Below are 17,871 nucleotides of genomic sequence, written 5' to 3'. Positions count from 1 at the left end.
GCAACATAATAAGTGTATACAGCTAGATCATAAGGGAAAAAGATATAGGTAGATCTGGAAGAATCCATTTGTTGGCTTCCTTATGCTCCCTCATATGAGGGGTCACATTGAGCACACTTTCCCCCCGGCTATAAAAACGCAGTGTCATGTGTCATGTGTCTGCCTAAAGAAGTCCATTAGAGATAATACCCATGATTTTTACTAGTGATTTGTCACATTGTCACCCTCCACTTAACATTCATCAAAACTTCAGACTCCTGAAAGGAAAGCAGGTATTCAACACTAAGCATGTTATTTGTACAGCTGAGGCACAGTAAACTACCCTCATCATTTAGGAAAAAGCTCAAGAACCAAGATTCCAGATGCTAGCTGAGGCCAATCTTGCAAGCAGGCCCTTCTAAAAATAGGAGCCTCAGGCCTGCTATGTTAACTCTTTTCTGTATATGTCCTCTTTATGTTAATTAATTAGACATACAGTTTTTCTTTTTTTCAAAAAGAGCTTCCTTTGAAATACTTAAAGAGGTCATTAAACAAAAGAAGGCATCAAATGGTAAAGACCAGATTTTTTAACATGACCACAAAAGTTTGACTTAAAAAAATATTTTAAGTATTGTTTTAAGAAAATTACAGTACCATTGTCAAGTATCCTTATCTACCAGCAAATACTAAAGCTTTATAACTGTTAATCTGGGGGAGCAAAAGGCATTTTGCTTCTCTATTCTTTTTTTTGAAATTCATTTCTTTTTAATGAAAATTCAGAATGTTAGCATTCTTGCCATTTCCATGAATGCAATGTCTAGGTTTTGTTTATATTTTGGGAGGGACAATGTGTCTAATCTAAATGTAATCTAAAGTTTAAATAAACTTTTCAGTAGCAGTCTACTCTCTCAGATATATTAGCATTAGGAACACATGAGAAAATCAATGTGTGAAAAGTTAAGGAAAGAAGATTTAGATATAATTCTATTAAAATCTATAGGTCAAATGCCGAGGCAGAAGACAGTCTTTAAAATGTAATCCTGATTCTTGGAAAAATCAATGCACAGAACTTTTGAGCCTCATTTATGAACGTGAAGACTCAGAGCCCTTTCGCCAGCCAGTTGATCATCTTTTTTACCCAGTAAGCATATAGTTGTTTAAATAATTGCCAATACCATATTTTTACGTAAATGTGCATGCTTAAGATGTAGTTAAGAGCCATTTTTTCCTTTCTTCCTTCTTCCCTCCCTCCCTTTATCTCTTTCTAATTTGTGTATCTCTGAATCCTAAACTTTAAAAAATGTCTGTCATGTACTAAGTTTGCAAATTATACAGTTGTAAACCAAATTTTGATCTAAACTTCCTTGCTATTCTTTCCTGCTTTTATTTCAGATATTTGTTTAATACATTTTTTTAAAAGACTTATTTATTTTTTTTAATTTCTCTCCCCTTCCCCGACCCCCCCAGTTGTCTGCTCTCTGTGTACATTTGCTGTGTGCTCTTCTGTGTCTGTTTGTATTCTTGTCAACGGCACCCAGAATCTGTGTCTCTTCTCGTTGTGTCAACTCTCAGTGTGTGCAGTGCCACTCTCCTTACGGGGCACACTCCTTGTGTGTGGGGCTCCCCTATGCAGGGGAAACACCTGCATGGCATGGCACTCCTTGCGTGCATCAGCACTGTGCATGGGCCAGCTCATCACATGGGTCAGGAGGCCCTGGGTTTGAACCTTGAACCTCCTATGTGATATAGGCAGACACCCTATCCGTTGGGCCAAATCCGCTTGCCTAATACATTTTAATAACTTCTAATACACTGTTCTACTTACCATAGCTTGTCAGTGACATGTATTAGTCCTGTTTAATTTGCACTAGATATGTAACCCAATATAGTCACATAGAGTACCAATGTACCAATATTATGATATTATTTTTCACCAAATAGCAAAACATCTGAGAGCTTATAGTATTACTTTTCTAGATGTATATCTATTTATATGTTGAAGTACCTTTTAGTGAAAGTAGCAAATAAACTTTTACATCAGGCCATCCTCTGAGTTTAGTGCACATCGGTATTTTTCTTTGCATAATACAGGTTTCAGTTGGATAAAATTGTCATTCAAATAAAGAAAAAAAATGTTCAATAAAGCTTGTTTGTTTGTTTGCAGGGAGTTTGGATAGAATAAATTAACTTGCGTTTTTCATATAAGAGAATGGTAAATGTAGAATTCCTTCATCTTAAAGCATAGCCAAAAAAACCCACAAAATTTCTATTTATGGACCTTTGAGCCTTAAATCATAGTCGTGTTACAAGTCTGATATTTTTGAATTTTGTTGTGGTGGTTTGAACACAAAATATATACTCCTTACCCTAATAGGGCCATCAAGAGCAAGAGGGAGAATCCTCAGAGTCAGGTGTTCCTGAAAGACAACAAGATCCATCCCTTTCTGAGGTAAGCCTAGTGGTGTCTTAAAAGACGTATACTAGTTTTTTTTTTCTTTTTCTAATCTCTGTACTGTAAATGACCTTTTTATAATGTGTTAAAATTGTATTTCAACTCTGCTTATTGTATTTTTTACCCTTGTTTGGCTTTTTTATTTTTTGTTTTTTAAATCAGCATCTTTTCTCAGTAATGTTCTTTGTAAGATCCACATAGATATTTATTTGTTTATTTAGATCTAAAGCTAGTACAGCAGAGTAGAAAACATAGGTTACAACAATATAATTATGTCTGAATTGCAGCTGATTTTTCCCACTGGGACTTCAGTCTTTTGACTTTTGACTATCATGTTGCACCAGTTCCAAAATATTTTTTCTCTGGAAATTTTAGTGTTTCCTGAGCCATACTATGTTGTAATACATCTTTGTTTTTTCTGGTTTAAGCAAAAACTAAGATGTATTTAGATCAGTTGTGGTTTTTCGTACTTTGAAAAATATTTTCTCTTTTTATAATACCTTTTCTCTCCTCCTCCATCTGTCTCATTGGCTTTGTCCTCTAAGGGAAAATTGGTGATTTTACTTCTTAATAATTCTAAGAAGAATGAGGGATTTAATACTAATGATAGTTTTCACCCCAAAATATGTTTATTTAGGGGTGCAGTATATACAGGTATGTATTTCAGTTGTAATTTCATATAATAACACTAGGAATATCTTAACTAGACTTGAAAGATTTAGGTTAAAATAGACTGTCCCCCTCCTGTAAACAAAATGAAACCTGATTCTGAGTCTTTGAGACTAAAGATCTTGTATGAAGCAAAAGTGTCATGTTGATTGAAAAACACAAAAAGATAGGGGAGGGTCACAGGTATGGCCAATTTGACCTTGGCCCGCAACTAGAAACACTTTAGGTAGAATGTCCTCATAACTGGGAATGTTTTAGAAATATATATATATATATTTGTGGCATGTACTATTTAACTGTATGTGAATAATCTCATTTTATAGCTTTATTAAGCACTTTGCCAAATTGGGGCTTACATCAACCTTTAAGCAAGAACCGGAATTCGTATTTTGGATCCTAGGAAAGGAGCCTGTGGCTTTGGATTTTCTATTCTGTCCATCAGAGTCATTTATGGTTATTGATTGCAGGGCAAGAACTAAAGTTCCCCCACAGACCCCTACTGTTTTCCTGATTCCCAAAAGAGCTTTAAATGGATGGTTCAGGTTTGATGGGTAGTTGGTGAATTGAAAAGCAAAGTGTTAATTTCATTGTAGATTGTAGCAACAGGTGATGCAAATCTCAGTCCCATTGTATTATTTAGTATTGTTACCAAGCTTGGGGATTTAATAACACATTCTTCTTTGTAGGATTATCAAGATGTTATAGATACTCCTGTGGACTTCAGCACTGTTAAAGAAACTTTGGAAGCAGGAAACTATGCTAGTCCGCTGGAATTTTATAAGGATGTTCGCCAAATATTCAGCAACTCCAAAGCTTATACCTCTAATAAAAAGTCAAGGGTATGAGAAAACAACCAGATGGGTTAATTATCTGAGCAATTAGTTATATATCAGGTGGTTTTCTTGTACTACTTTTAAAACTGCGAAAGTATATATTACAATTTTGACGTAGTTACTGAAGTTTGAGTTTCATTATTTTCTTTGCAATACGACTTATTAGGCATGCATAAAGATGCAATTAGCATAGTCATTCTGAATTTAAGCACCCCTTTCTTCTAACTGCCTCTTCTTTAGTCTTTACTAATACTTATCTCTATCAGAGAATGGTCAAGGAAGGGTGAGGTAGTAATTTGAGTACCCCTTTCCCCCCCTTTATTAGAGATGTTACGGGTTTACAGAACAATCATGCATAAAGCACAGCATTCCCATATACCACCCCACTACCAACACCTTGCATTGGTGTAACATTTGTTAAAATTGACGAGAGCAGATTTTTATTATTGTACTATTAATTCAATTCCATGGTTTAATTTAGCATTCACTGCATAATGTAATTCCATTGATTTAAAAAAAATATTTTGATACCATATATACAACCTAACATTTATCCTTTTAATCGTATTCAGATTTTTACTTCAGTGCTGTTAATTGCATACCATTTAATATGTGCAATAAATAATTTGATAAATAAAGGTTGTTGACAGTGTTAATTTATATGAAATATTGGAATTAACTTTGAATACTCCTATTCCCTTTATTATACAAATAGTGAACCATATTGGGGAGATATAACTGTTTATTCATACTCACATTTAGCAATTTTTCTATGTTTTGTTAGAACATAAATATCTTGAAAACAAAAGAATTCTAATAACAGTTTTTGTGTTTTGAAATCTCTGGTATCTGAATATCAATTTTTAACTTTATTTTTAAAGAAATTTTAGGTTACAGAAAATTTACATAGAAAAAGAGGGGATTCCCCTATACCCCACCCCCTCCCCTTCTCACAGTTTGCCCTATTAATAACATCTTACATAAGTATGGTACATTTGTTACAATTGATGAACAAATATTGAAGCATTGCTATTAACCATGTCAGTTGCATAATAGGTATATACTTTCTTACTTCCAATTCATATAAACTAAATTTTCACTAGTTTCTGCAGGCATACTTTTTTTTCACTTTTTCTTTTTCAAACCCCTTGATCCTGATCACTAAAGTAAAAATATTTTCACTGAAGAAAGTGTGTGGAAATGCAGATAAATATAAAGAAGAAAACAAAAATCACCTGTACATTCCATGACTTGTTTTTTAAAAACTCTTTAACACTTGAAATACTTTCAAACATACAGGACAATCGCAAAAATAATGCAAAAACCATACAGCAAACTCCAGCGTATACCCACCCAGATCCACCAACTTTTAACTTTTTTTCATTTGCCATATCATTCTATATATCTATCCATCTATCATCCATCCATCCTATGATTCGTTTTTATTTAGTTAATATTTAATGTATATACTTCCAATATTTTCTACACATACATATATATTTACATGTTTTTGTGTGTAAATACATATTCTTTAAAATAATATGTTTCATATTTTAAAGGCTTTTTAGAAAATATATGCATTATGAACATTTTCCCTTGTCATTATGACTCTCTTAAAGCAGGATTTTTTAATGGTTGCATAGTATTCTACAGTGTGGTAGTTTTATATATTTAACCAGTATCCTGTTGCTAGAGATTTAGGTTTCTAGTTTTTCACTTTACATGAAATAATGCTTTGGCTAACATCTTTAACATCCACAAAACATAATTTATGTGTGTGTGCAATTCTCTGATACTGCCTTAAGATAAACTCCCAGAAGTGAAATCATTGCCAAAGAATGTGCGTATATTAAGGTTTTTGGTACATGGTGCCACATTTTCCTTTAGAATGTTTCCTAATTTAAAATTTCTACTGGCAGTATATGAGAGTTTTTTTCCCTATTCTCCCAACATTGATATTTTCTTTTAAATAATCTTTATTAAATTTTAGATGAAAATGGCACCTTGTTTTAATTCTGCAGTTAGAAATTTTCAAGTGTATGAAATGGTACATATATTTTGTCTGGAATGATATAACTCATATTGTTCCAGGCATGTTGGTACCTTTCCTTTTTTTTTTACAACTGAAATTGTTGGTAAAACAAGACTATAATTTCCACCTTTTCAGATCTATAGCATGACGCTGCGATTATCTGCCTTATTTGAAAATCATATTAAAAATATCATCTCTGAATATAAGTCAACACTCCAGAGTCAGAAGAGGAGAAGACCACGGTACCGAAAACGTCTAAGAAGCAGCAGCAGTTCCTTATCTAGTAGCAGAGCTCCTAGGTATATTACATTAATGTAGCATTTTATATTTTCAAGTGTTTTGTACACATTACCTCATTACTTAAAATTTATGAATAATTTGAGGGAATTCCAAGATATCTATTTTCTTAGGACCTGTGTGTCTGTGTAAAGATAGAGTTAGTAACCCAAAGCATTGGTTTTGTGATTTTAGTCTATTAAGATTCTTTTTCTTTTACAATTGAAATTTTACTTTGTCAAACTACCAATTTGAGATACTTTATTTGAATTGTAGAGTATTTCTTCTTTGGTCAACTTAAGCATTTGTATAATACTGTCATAATATATTATTAACATAGAGAAAATACTCATTTTTACATCTTTTTACTTGTAGTCCAAAAGGAAAACAGAAACAAGTAAAGTTGCAGCCTAAAAATGACCAGAATACCTCAGTGTCTTATGTCAGAACTAGCTCTCCTTTCTCATCTCCTGGTAAATATGTCTTTTATTTCTGGTATTCTGTATCTCAGTTTAGTACTGATATTAAAGATTAGAAGAGGAGCATGTTTTATAGTGCAAAGAGCAATGGATTTGGATTTAGAAAAATTGTGTTTTAGTACTAATTCCTCTTGCTAGCTGTGTAGTCCTAGGTAAGAAATTAGGCCTTAGGTCTATAACTTCTTCATGTATTAAATGAAGATATTTGACTAGGTGAACTTTTAAGTCTCTTCTATTTTTAAATTCTGTAACTTTATGATTTTTAAATATTTCAGGACACTCATCTATAATATATTTTCCAGCATGTGAATTGGGGATTCATTTTGTGTGGAGATGGATTCCTTGAACAAGTGTTTCTGACACTTCATGCTTAAAAGTTTGTGATGATAAACCATTTGTTCTCAAAATATTCATATTTTCTTCCTAGAGCAACTTGGGTAATTGTGAAGTAAGAGTAAAATAATTAAAGCATACCTTTAAAAATAGAGGATGTTTAACTTTTCTGAAAACATGATAGTTATATTAACATTACAGTCCTTTTAAACATAAGTTTCAGATGCTCCTGAAGGGCTTTCTCTATATTTACTGGATGATGAACTGGATGGGCCATTTTCTTCATCAAGCTTCAGTGAATATAGCCGAAGTGGAAACAGCCATGATCCAGGGAAAGCCAAATCATTCCGGAATAGAGTTTTGCCAGTTAAAAACGGTAGGAAATAAATATGGACAGGGTACTTAGACTTTGTTTTGAGTACAGATGAGTCATTTAAATTCTGATATATTTAGATAGTAAAAATCTATCATGTCCTTATGAAGATTTTAATATTGTGAAATTTTAGTTCAGTAGGGTTTCATATGCACAATAAAGAAGAGGCTGCTAGCAGATTTCTAATAACTATTTTCAAACATATTTTAAGTCATTTAAAATAAAATATAAAATGAATAGGGAGGAAAAAACTAAATGAACAGTTCTTTTTCCAAGCAAATAAGAACCAGACTGTTAGATACATTTAGGATTTTTTCATATATTAAACTATATTAATAAGAATGGAAAAAAATTTCCAAAGTCACCTTTAAATACTACTCATTTGTATGGGCTACCACCACAAACAAGGGTTTGGGTTGAGGAATGAGCCTAATTTAAGTCACCTCCCACTTCTACTACCTCTCTTTGGTTTTCCAGTTACATAGCTCAGATTCTACCATCCCTAGAAACCTGCTATAGAACTACTTCAGTGGCTTTCAGCCTGTGCCTTGCCTGTTTCTAGGGGATACACAGAAGTACAGATATTTTTAGAGGAATATAGATTTTATTTTATATGAATTTTTAATGAACAATCAAGTAACTTAACTATTGTTATTTAAGCATCAACTAACTTTAAAATAGACTTTCCAAAGCTATATTTTATGTTATGTGAGATATGTCATTGAAACGTATCTGATTACTTTAAAATAATTAGTGCCTTTAGTTTTCCCAATTTGTATCCCACTCTCTCTTGCTGCACTTTGCACTCATGCCACCACCTTTCCTCATTTTGCCTTTCCCTTTATTGTCAAGCTTTTAGAAAGAGTAGCCTATATTGACTGCCTCTGTTATCTTTCCACCCTCACATTCCTTCATCCTTTGCTGTCTGACTTTTGTCCCCACCAGTCTCTTCTCTGCAGAATCACCAATATTCTTCAGTGCCAACTCAGTATCCATTTCTTAGTCCCTATCTCCTTGATCTCTCTGTATCATTGCATGCTGCTCACAACCCTTTCTTGAATTTTTACTTCCTGGCCCTATAGTCTACTGATTCTCCTATATCTTTGTTACATTCCTGTTTATTTTTCTTTGGCCTCATTTGCTCCCTAGTTTCAGTGTTTCTCACCTTTTTTTCCAACAAAAAAAGGAATCTAATGATTGTAGAAATCTTCTTTACATTTATGACTCCCCAAATTTATATATCCAGCCATAACATCTCTATTCTACTAGTATCATTTTTAATTGCTTCCTAAAAAGAATTTTCCTTGGGTTCTTATTTCTGTCTCCAGTTTGCTTCTTTATTTTCAGGCACTATTTTAGTTAATGGTACCAGCTTCTTCTTAATTGCCCACTTTAAAATGTTGCACTGTGTTATGGTTCTCCCTTTACCCCTCACATACAGTCAGTTTCCATGTTCTGTGAATTCTACAACTCTTTAATCATCTTGTCTATGGTTTCTAATGACATCAACTTAGTCTATAGCCTGTACTATTTAAAATAATCTTGTAATAACTGATCACCAGAAAACCCTCATCTTTTTTCCTTGAAGTTCTTCTAATCCACTCTCCTGTTTTCCTTATACCTCACTGGTCATTCTTTCTCAATTATCTTTGTTGATTTTTCTCTTTAAATGTTGCCATATCCCAGTTCTCAGTCTTCAGCCACTTTTTTTCTCTTTACTTGCTCTCTCAGTGAGCTCACCCAAATTCTCATGGGCCCTAAATATTTAATCTTTACTGAAAATTGCCAAAATTATATTTCCATCTCCCCTAAGCTCCTTGACTGCTATATCCACGTGCTTTTTTTTTCTCATGCCTCTACTTGGATCTTCAGTAGCATCAAAAGCTGGAATTTTGTTCTCACCACTGCATTGCCCAAACTTGTTCCTCCTCAGTTGTTCATCAATTTAGCAAAATTACTCACAGGCCATAAAACTATGGATTCACCCTTAATGCCATTATTCACACTTGATAGCCAATCCTCCTGCAATTCCTATCATTTTGACTTTTAAAATTAAGATTAGTTCTTGTGACCCCTTTAGAAGGAAATACTCCAAATTAATCATCACTTTCCATCACTTCTATTGGTATATCCATCCTTGTGTCTTAACTAACTACTGCTATAGTCTCTCAACTTGTCGCTGCTTCCAATCTTACTCACTTGATGATTTTCTACCAGAGTACTCTTAAAAATGTAAATCAGACTCTGTCACTTTCCAGCTTAAAAGACTCCATTGGCAGTCTTCTCCTACCATTCCCTGTTTTTGTATTCCACTCTGACCACATCGGCCTTCTTTCTTTTCCTTTGCTGGAGTGTTCTTTTCCCAGATTTCACTTCATTCAGTTCTTTGCTCAAATACCACTTCCACAAGAATTCTTCCCTGTCTAAAATATATCCTCTTCTCTCCCCATATACTCACACTCTCTTTTTAGCCCTCTTTTTTTCATAGTACTAAACACTAATAGAAATTATTTAACTTATTTATTTACTTGGTTATATATCAGTCTTTCCCAACTAAAATATAAATAATAAGAGGAGGGAGTTTGTCTCATTCATCTTCATATTCAGAGCTTCTAGAAATGCCTAGCCCATTGTAGTTAGTCTGTAAATACTTGTGAGTGAGTGAATGAATGAATTCTTGTTCCCAGACTATTCTTCCTAAATTTCAGTCTTTAAAATTTCTGCGCAACTCCCTCATCATCCACTACCCACCCTCCCCCAATAACCCCCCAAAAGCAGACAAAAAAACAAAACTTTAGTATTTCACATTTCCTACAAATTTAAGTTCATGCTCCTAAACCCTCCATTAGCTTACCCCATTTATCTTTGGGCACTAAATTAATTTGGATAGACTACTTATTTTACTTTTGAACCAAAATAATCATCTTGTTAATGTCAACATTAACCTTTAAAAATCATTCATCTTGATTTAGATCACTCCCTTGATGGACCCCTTACAAACGGTGATGGCAGAGAGCCCCGGACAGGAATCAAGAGAAAACTACTTAGTGCATCAGAAGAAGATGAAAGCATGGGAGGAAAAGAGAAAGAGAAAAAAGAAACAAAAGAAAAGTCACATTTATCCTCCTCAGAGAGTGGAGAGTTAGGATCCAGTTTAAGTTCTGAAAGTACCTGTGGTTCTGATTCTGACTCTGAATCAACTTCCAGAACAGATCAGGATTATTTAGATGGAGACCATGACTATAGCAAATTCATACAAACCAGACCTAAAAGGAAACTCAGAAGACAACATGCCAATGGAAAAAGAAACTGGAAGATGAGAGGCACAGGAGGAAGAGGCAGATGGGGCAGATGGGGTAGATGGAGTAGAGGAGGCAGAGGCAGAGGTGGCAGGGGGCGAGGGGGTCGAGGAAGAGGTGGAAGTGGCACAAGGGGAAGAGGGAGAGGGAGAGGAGGAAGAGGTGCTTCTAGAGGAGCCACCAGAGCCAAACGTGCACGTATGGCTGATGATGAATTTGATACCATGTTTTCGGGACGTTTCAGCAGACTGCCTCGAATTAAAACAAGAAACCAAGGCAGGAGGACTGTTTTATATAATGATGATTCTGATAATGACAATTTTGTATCCACGGAGGATCCTCTGAATCTTGGTACATCTAGGTCAGGCAGAGTGCGTAAAATGACAGAAAAAGCCAGGGTTAGCCATCTTATGGGATGGAATTATTAACAGTTGATAAATTTAGAATAATTTTAAAAATTCAATGGCCTTCTACTGCAGGGAATTTACCAGGAAATCTATGAAGCAAGTTGTGTGGGGACATCTGCTTCCTTTCACATTGGTGCTTTTCCATTATGCCAGTATATATTTGTTTCAAGACTTCAGATCTCCACACTTCATTCATTCAAATAAGCCTTACTCATTAGGCCTTAAATTAAAAGAAATTCCGCACACAGACACATACACACATATACAACATACAGACACACTACAGATTTACTACATTAAAGGAGCATCTGCTTCTTAAGAGTAGCATGACATTTTTATCTCAATGGAATATCAATATCCCTCTTTTGCTTTTGTATTACAAAAGTATAGCACCTTCTTACAGAGTTTTATATAGTTTGTTTTTGCCATTTTGATTCCTATACCCAGTAATAATAACTTTTGCACAATACACCAATCCTAAAGGCAGCTATTAAATGTTTACAGTTTCTATATTGTAAGAACGATCTGGATTATTTTACTCTTCCCAGGCCAAACTTTCATGAATTGTACTGAACTGAAGTATGTATTTATACTACAGTTTGCTTTATTTTGGAGGGTGGGCCTTGATATGCTTTTCATTGATTTGCTTAATTCATGTTAAAGGTGAGAAAGGGTTGGTGCCTTGTAAATATGGAGCAGATCTTTGTGATGTGTCCTGAAGTGTGCATTAACTTTATTAAAAAAGAATACTTGAGGTATCAATCTAGATAAGGTGCCAAATGCAAAAGTTTCTTACATCTATTTTCTTTTTCCTTTTACATTTTATTGCATTAATAGAAATTGTGTAGCTTAAAGAAAATAACTTAAACTTTTGAAAAATCCTCGTCCACAAAGAATGACTTCCTTGAATAGTAGCTCAGCTACCTCTATTAATTACAACTACTGGAAACATTAAGGAAAATAGATGCTGTTATTCATTACTGACCAAGGAAAAATAGAGCTTGGTAGGAATGAATACTTTTAAGCTGAGGGGTTGTTAATAATCATATTGGCTCATAAATTAATAGTTGTAATTACATACTTTCATAAGTATAGTATGCTCTACCTTAGGCTTTTATTAGAACATATTTGTATAAGTAGACTTGAACTACTGCTTATATATCTCTGCTACCATTTTTTAACAGCTGTGAGTTGCTGGTTTTCCTTTGAATCTTAAAATTTTAAAAAGTACCTAGTTTGAGTTGGAATGTATCTGCTAACTAATATTTTAAATCAACTTTAATAGGCTCTGTTCATACCATTCCAAAGGGTTCTTCTGTATAGTCTTTAGGAAAAGAACCTTGTTGTATTGCATACTGATATTTTGAATCATTGTTTTGTAGATGAAAAAAATCTTAAAAACCCTTATGGTTATGTTTACAACAGTAGAATGCACATGGTTCCATAAGTGAGCTTGAATTCTAAGATCATTTTACTTCTCAAATTTGAGAGATTGTGGATAATTTGTTATAACAAGATACTTAGATATTTGAGGTGAGAGGGATAATATTGATCTCTGTTTTCGTTTTAGAGATTTCTTGCAGTTAGATCAGACTTACAGGATGAAACAAACTTTTTAATGTATACCTAGGCATCCCAGAAATATTTCTTGAGCTAATGTGTTTGTCTCATACTTTTAATCATTTCATGCATCTGAAAATCCTTAAGTACAGAGGAAGTAGTATACACATAACTTTGCTTTTTCTGGAGGGTGAGGGAGTAGGAATTATTTTTGAACTAACATCTTTAAGCTGTTTTCACTTGCAGTAGAAATGATGTTCAGGCTTTAAGAAAGTATTGTGAACTGATAATGGCACTAATTTCTGTTACTGGACTGTAGACAAAGCTTATATTTTTTGTTATAGTCTTTTTTTTTTTTTACTAAACCAAAACTACTTCTAGTTGTAACTCAACTTCTATTTTTTAACCATAGGATAGACTAAGAAAGGTTTCATATTTGAAACTCTGCATTTGATTTTTGCTAAAACATGCTACTTCAGTTATTCATCTCTTGGGCATTTACACTAAATTGTGCCTGTGTTTTCTTGTAATCAATAACACTTTGGCCTACCCTAATCAAAGTAACATAGTTACTTAAATTCATGGTTCTACCCAAATGTGTATCACGTGAATCATTTTAGTGTGAAATTTTTTTTACATTCTTCTATGAAGAGCTGACCTCTTGAAATATAGAAGAATTGACATTTGTGTGATTTTTCCTATCTGGAGCTTTATTTATAATTTATTTTCAAGAATATAAATGCCACATATATTCCCCAAATGTTAAGATTTCCTAGGTTTAGATAATTAGAATAAGTTTGAAGACATTTTTAAACTTATTTTATATGTAGTGAAATACTGTGAAAATACTAGTGAGAACAGCATTTTGCTGTAGTGTTGATTTTAGTTATTAGGATTTAAAAGTTAGTCATCAGGGTATGTTGGATAGCAAATTATCATTTATTATAAAACAGATAATTTTCTGTTTGCATGCAAATTATTTTAATAAGTGTGAAAATAAAAGTTTGGAAGATAGTATTTTTACTTTTATATCTGGGCGTTTTTGTTTTTCACTTTATATATTGTTTTGTTTTTTTGTAACTGCCTCCTGTGAATGTGTCATAATTTGTATCACATTTAATACTTTATCACTTTACATTTTTAGAGGCCTTTTAAACTTAAATAAGATCTTGGTTCAGCCATAGCAAAACTAGTAGAAATGAGCTAGGAATTTTGAATAAAAGTCTCTTTGAATTGCTAAGAAAAACCACTGTTACTTTTAGGTCCATGAGCGCATACACATGTTTAAGTCTAATCCTATGCTAGATATTAATAGTCAGTGAGCTGTAATGTTTCTCATGAATGATATTAATGTTTAAATTCCCAGCTTTAAGAACTTAGCATGTGTATATGTTTATGAAAACTGAAGTGTGTGTTTCATCAATACTATGGCTTGCTCCGTGTATCCCTTCCAGCAATATTATGCACTCCAAAACTCTCATTAGCCTACTAGCCTAATGACTAAATCTGTGTGTGTGTGCATGTGTGCGTCCAAGTAGGATTTTCCCCAACTTGACACAGTTGATCTCAGACATTTAAAAATAAAGAATATTTTATATGGAGGGCAGCCATATTCACTGTCTACCAGTTCTTTGCCTCTACATTACTCCTTGCCTGTAAATACACTGTGTGATCATCCATTTCATAATACCTTCTAGATAACCATTCTAGTTTTTGTTGTATACCTGTGTCCCTCTACTCTTATAACTTCGTTTGCCCTTTTATTTGATTCTATTTCTTTTTCCTTCCCCAGTGATTAGGCTTGTTCTAGAATTCTTCTGTACACCCAGAGGCTAAAGAAACAATAAAATTCACAAATCTCATTCTACACAACTGTGTGCTCAATATCTAACTCAGCTTTCCAATACTTTGAAGTAAATTTGAATGATTTATCCTTATTGGTTGATTTTGCTTTCATTTTATAGATAGTTTGTCATCAGACAAGAACAGAGTGATTGAAAGAGAAAGATGTGAATGCCACTTCTAACTTTTTGATAAAAAACCTTTTTGAGCATTTTTCAAAATTTGTATGTTTGTGGTAATGATAAAGAAAACACTTTATTGCTCACTTATATATTTTGGGAATCATTTTATGCACAGTTACCAGCTGGTACTTATCCTCAAAGTTGGAATTTTCTTATCCACAAAAAGATTTTATCATGTTTATTACCAGTATACTTTATGTCCAGCCTTTTAAACAATTCCAACATTTTGAGTTCTGAAATGAATAATTTTGTTCTGGGAGAAGGATTAGAACTTTTGAAATTTAAATTTCATTTTTAAAAATACTAACCTTATCCCCAACATTTTGTGGTACATGAAGCTTTGTGTAAATTTTATGGAAAATAGAATATTCTAAAATCACTTGTAAGGTTTGTACTAAAAATTAGTGTGAAAATATTTTGATGTTTTTTTGCTTTTCATCTCTTAGCAAAATTTCTCTTTCAGCTTGCCAAGTTTTGATTAAATTCCAATATAAAGTTAAAATTTTTCATGGTGCTGTGTTTTGGAGAATATGGATAGCACTCAGGTTTCCTGATATATATTTCTTATATAAACTTATCTTTGATTATTTCCTTTTCAATCTTTGCTCCACTGCTTACTTTTATCCTCACTTTTCATTCTGCAATAAAAACTGCACCTTAGCATTCTTCAACACTGTCAATTTCTGATTCATTAATGGGAGGAATACAGCAGTAAGGCTGTTTAAAGCATTTTAGATTTCTTTATTTAGATGTATGCCCATTTGTTACCTTAGTTAAATCTGGAATGTAAGACTTTGACATAATAAAGCATGACAAGTATTTTCTAAAAAATTAAAGCTATCCATACATATTAAAATTTCCATTGCTAATTGACTTAAAAATCACATACACAAACTTTCAGAAACCCAACTGGAAAATGTCTTTTTTATATATGTCACCAAACATACATTAAGCAGTACAGAAGATGTTAATTCTTTAAACAATACTGTGGTGATGGCAATCAGTAATTTATTTCTTTGTCCTGTGATTTATCAGTCTTGTCCTTTGTAATCCCTTTCACAGTATTAACAAAACTGTACCTTATGTTCTTAGTATCCATAAATTTTATGATGGAAAATCAGTTATTAGTTGATGTAATGTTGTATATATGGGCAAAACGTCCATTAAATTTCAGTAAAGAAAAGTAAACTAAATTGGCTTGGTTTATAAAAAATGTTTTGTTTGGCAGTTGTCAGTCACTAAGCAATTATCTTCAAAGAAAAAACTGGACTAATTTGTTGCCATTCTTTATGAGATGTTTACAATAAAGTTCCAAGGTGTTTGGAATCAGTTGCATTCTTTGCTTTATGCCTTATCTCATGTATAGGAGATAAATGAACAAGAATAAAGAAATACAGTTATTTTTCCATTATCCAGCTTTAGAGATTGTTTCATGTAACTCTTAGGACTTTCATTTCTGGTGTTTTTTGTTTGTTTGTTTGTTTGTTTGTTTTTTGTCATACAGTATTTTTTTTTAATCAGACTAGGGTTTCATCTCATCAAAGAAAATTAAGTTTGTTTTTTTTTGCCTTTCTCATTGCAGATATTCTTCGGGGTAATTTAGGGAATAATTATGTTAAGACTTCAAATGTGGGCTTCTTGGTGTGTTAAAAAACAGCCTGCAAAGCATTAATCTATACTTGGTAGAGCATTTAGAAATTAATAGGGTTTTTTTTGAAACCAGACTTTTTTTTCAAGATTTATTTTTTTTAATTTATTTCTCTCCCCTTTCCCCCCCACCCCAGTTGTCTGTTCTCTGTGTCCATTCACTATATGTTCTTCTGTGGCCGCTTCTATCCTTATCAGCGTCACCCAGAATCTGTGTTGCTTTTGGTTGCATTATCTTGTGCCAGCTCTCTGTGTGCGGCGCCATTCTTGGGCAGGCTGCAGTTTCTTTCACGCTGGCGGCTCTCCTTATGGGGGCGCACTCCTTGCGCATGGGGCCCCCCTAAGCGGGGGACACGCCTGCGTGGCACGGCACTCCTTGTGTGCATCAGCACTGCGCATGGGCCAGCTGCACATGGGTCAAGGAGGCCTGGGGTTTGAACTATGGACCTCCCATGTGGTAGGCGGATGCCCTATCCATTGGGCCAAGTCTGCTTCCCTTAATAGTTTTCTAATATCTTTATTTATGTATTGTAAGTTTTACCAGCTGAGCTATGTACCTCTGACATTTTTTTATTTATACTGAAATTGCCTATAGACTGGTGATAAAATTCAATGTATGTGTGTGAGGGAGGGGAGAAGTGGGCTGAGGTGAATTTTGAGTCAAAAACTGCAAGACCCAACAGGAACATACATCCAGATTTTAACTATATGGCTTCCCACAGTTTACCTCCCAATGGAAAGAATTTGACTGGCTTCAAGGTAAATAAGCTGGCCCAAGACATTACTGTGTGTTTTATAAATATACTGTCTGTTTTATGTACTTATAATCAAGAAATAAGGTGTTTAGAAAAATATTACCTCTATTTCTGGCATCATATTCAATGGCTATCAAAATAGACTAATCTTTTCACAACATTTGGAGATTGAGAGGTAGAGATACTTGGTTTATTGTTTAGTTGGTAGGTTGGTTAAAGGTGTAAAAATGTTACATTAAAAATTCTTTCTTAGCAGGCTTTGACATTTTCTTACCAGGTATTTTTCAATAGGAAATTTAGAGCACTTTTATGACAAAACAGAGCAATATTCAGAAAAAGATCCATTTTTCCTTAATTGAGGAGATCAAGGACAAAGCGCCCTCTGCCATCTTTCTCAATTATAATATCCCAATATTTTGAAGCTATCTAAAAATGCACAAAATAAATCAAAACCAGTATATTAAACACGTGATTTGATTTTCCTGGTATATTTAAGCCCATATATTTACAGTTTCTGTTGCAGTCCTTTACATATAAATACTTAAAAGATTTTTCCATGGTACATAGTGCAGGCAGACCAAATACAATATTAAAAATGTACTTTTTTATAATATGAGCAGTTTTTTCCCAAAGTCTTGGAGAAATTTTTATTCTTTCTAATTTTACCAGCTTTTCTTTTTCTAGCTATGGTAATTGCCTTAATAAAGTTACTTCTTACCTGAAAATTACAAACATAGAAGAGGTTATTTTATC

The 17,871-nt window shown here is 33.5% G+C and overlaps 1 protein-coding gene across 2 annotated transcripts in view; it reads left to right on the top strand.

Moving 5' to 3' along the window:
* Nucleotides 1–16,127, top strand: part of BRWD3 (bromodomain and WD repeat domain containing 3) — a 143,914-nt gene extending 127,787 nt beyond the window's left edge. Inside the window, exons 35-41 of one of the 2 annotated variants that reach the window (XM_058291985.2) lie at nucleotides 980–1,120; nucleotides 2,354–2,428; nucleotides 3,787–3,939; nucleotides 6,101–6,264; nucleotides 6,617–6,714; nucleotides 7,271–7,429; nucleotides 10,399–16,127. In XM_058291985.2, coding sequence (XP_058147968.1) covers nucleotides 980–1,120; nucleotides 2,354–2,428; nucleotides 3,787–3,939; nucleotides 6,101–6,264; nucleotides 6,617–6,714; nucleotides 7,271–7,429; nucleotides 10,399–11,153 — 1,545 coding nt within the window. In that variant the 3' untranslated portion in view covers nucleotides 11,154–16,127. The remainder of the gene's footprint in view (nucleotides 1–979; nucleotides 1,121–2,353; nucleotides 2,429–3,786; nucleotides 3,940–6,100; nucleotides 6,265–6,616; nucleotides 6,715–7,270; nucleotides 7,430–10,398) is intronic. The other variant, XM_058291986.2, reaches the window with a different exon arrangement.
* Nucleotides 16,128–17,871: the final 1,744 nt, after the last annotated feature.

Source organism: Dasypus novemcinctus, chromosome X, assembly GCF_030445035.2.
Source record: "Dasypus novemcinctus isolate mDasNov1 chromosome X, mDasNov1.1.hap2, whole genome shotgun sequence".
Lineage (NCBI taxonomy): Eukaryota > Metazoa > Chordata > Mammalia > Cingulata > Dasypodidae > Dasypus > Dasypus novemcinctus.
Note: the sequence above shows the minus strand (reverse complement) of the source record. Positions and strands in the feature narration are given on the sequence as shown.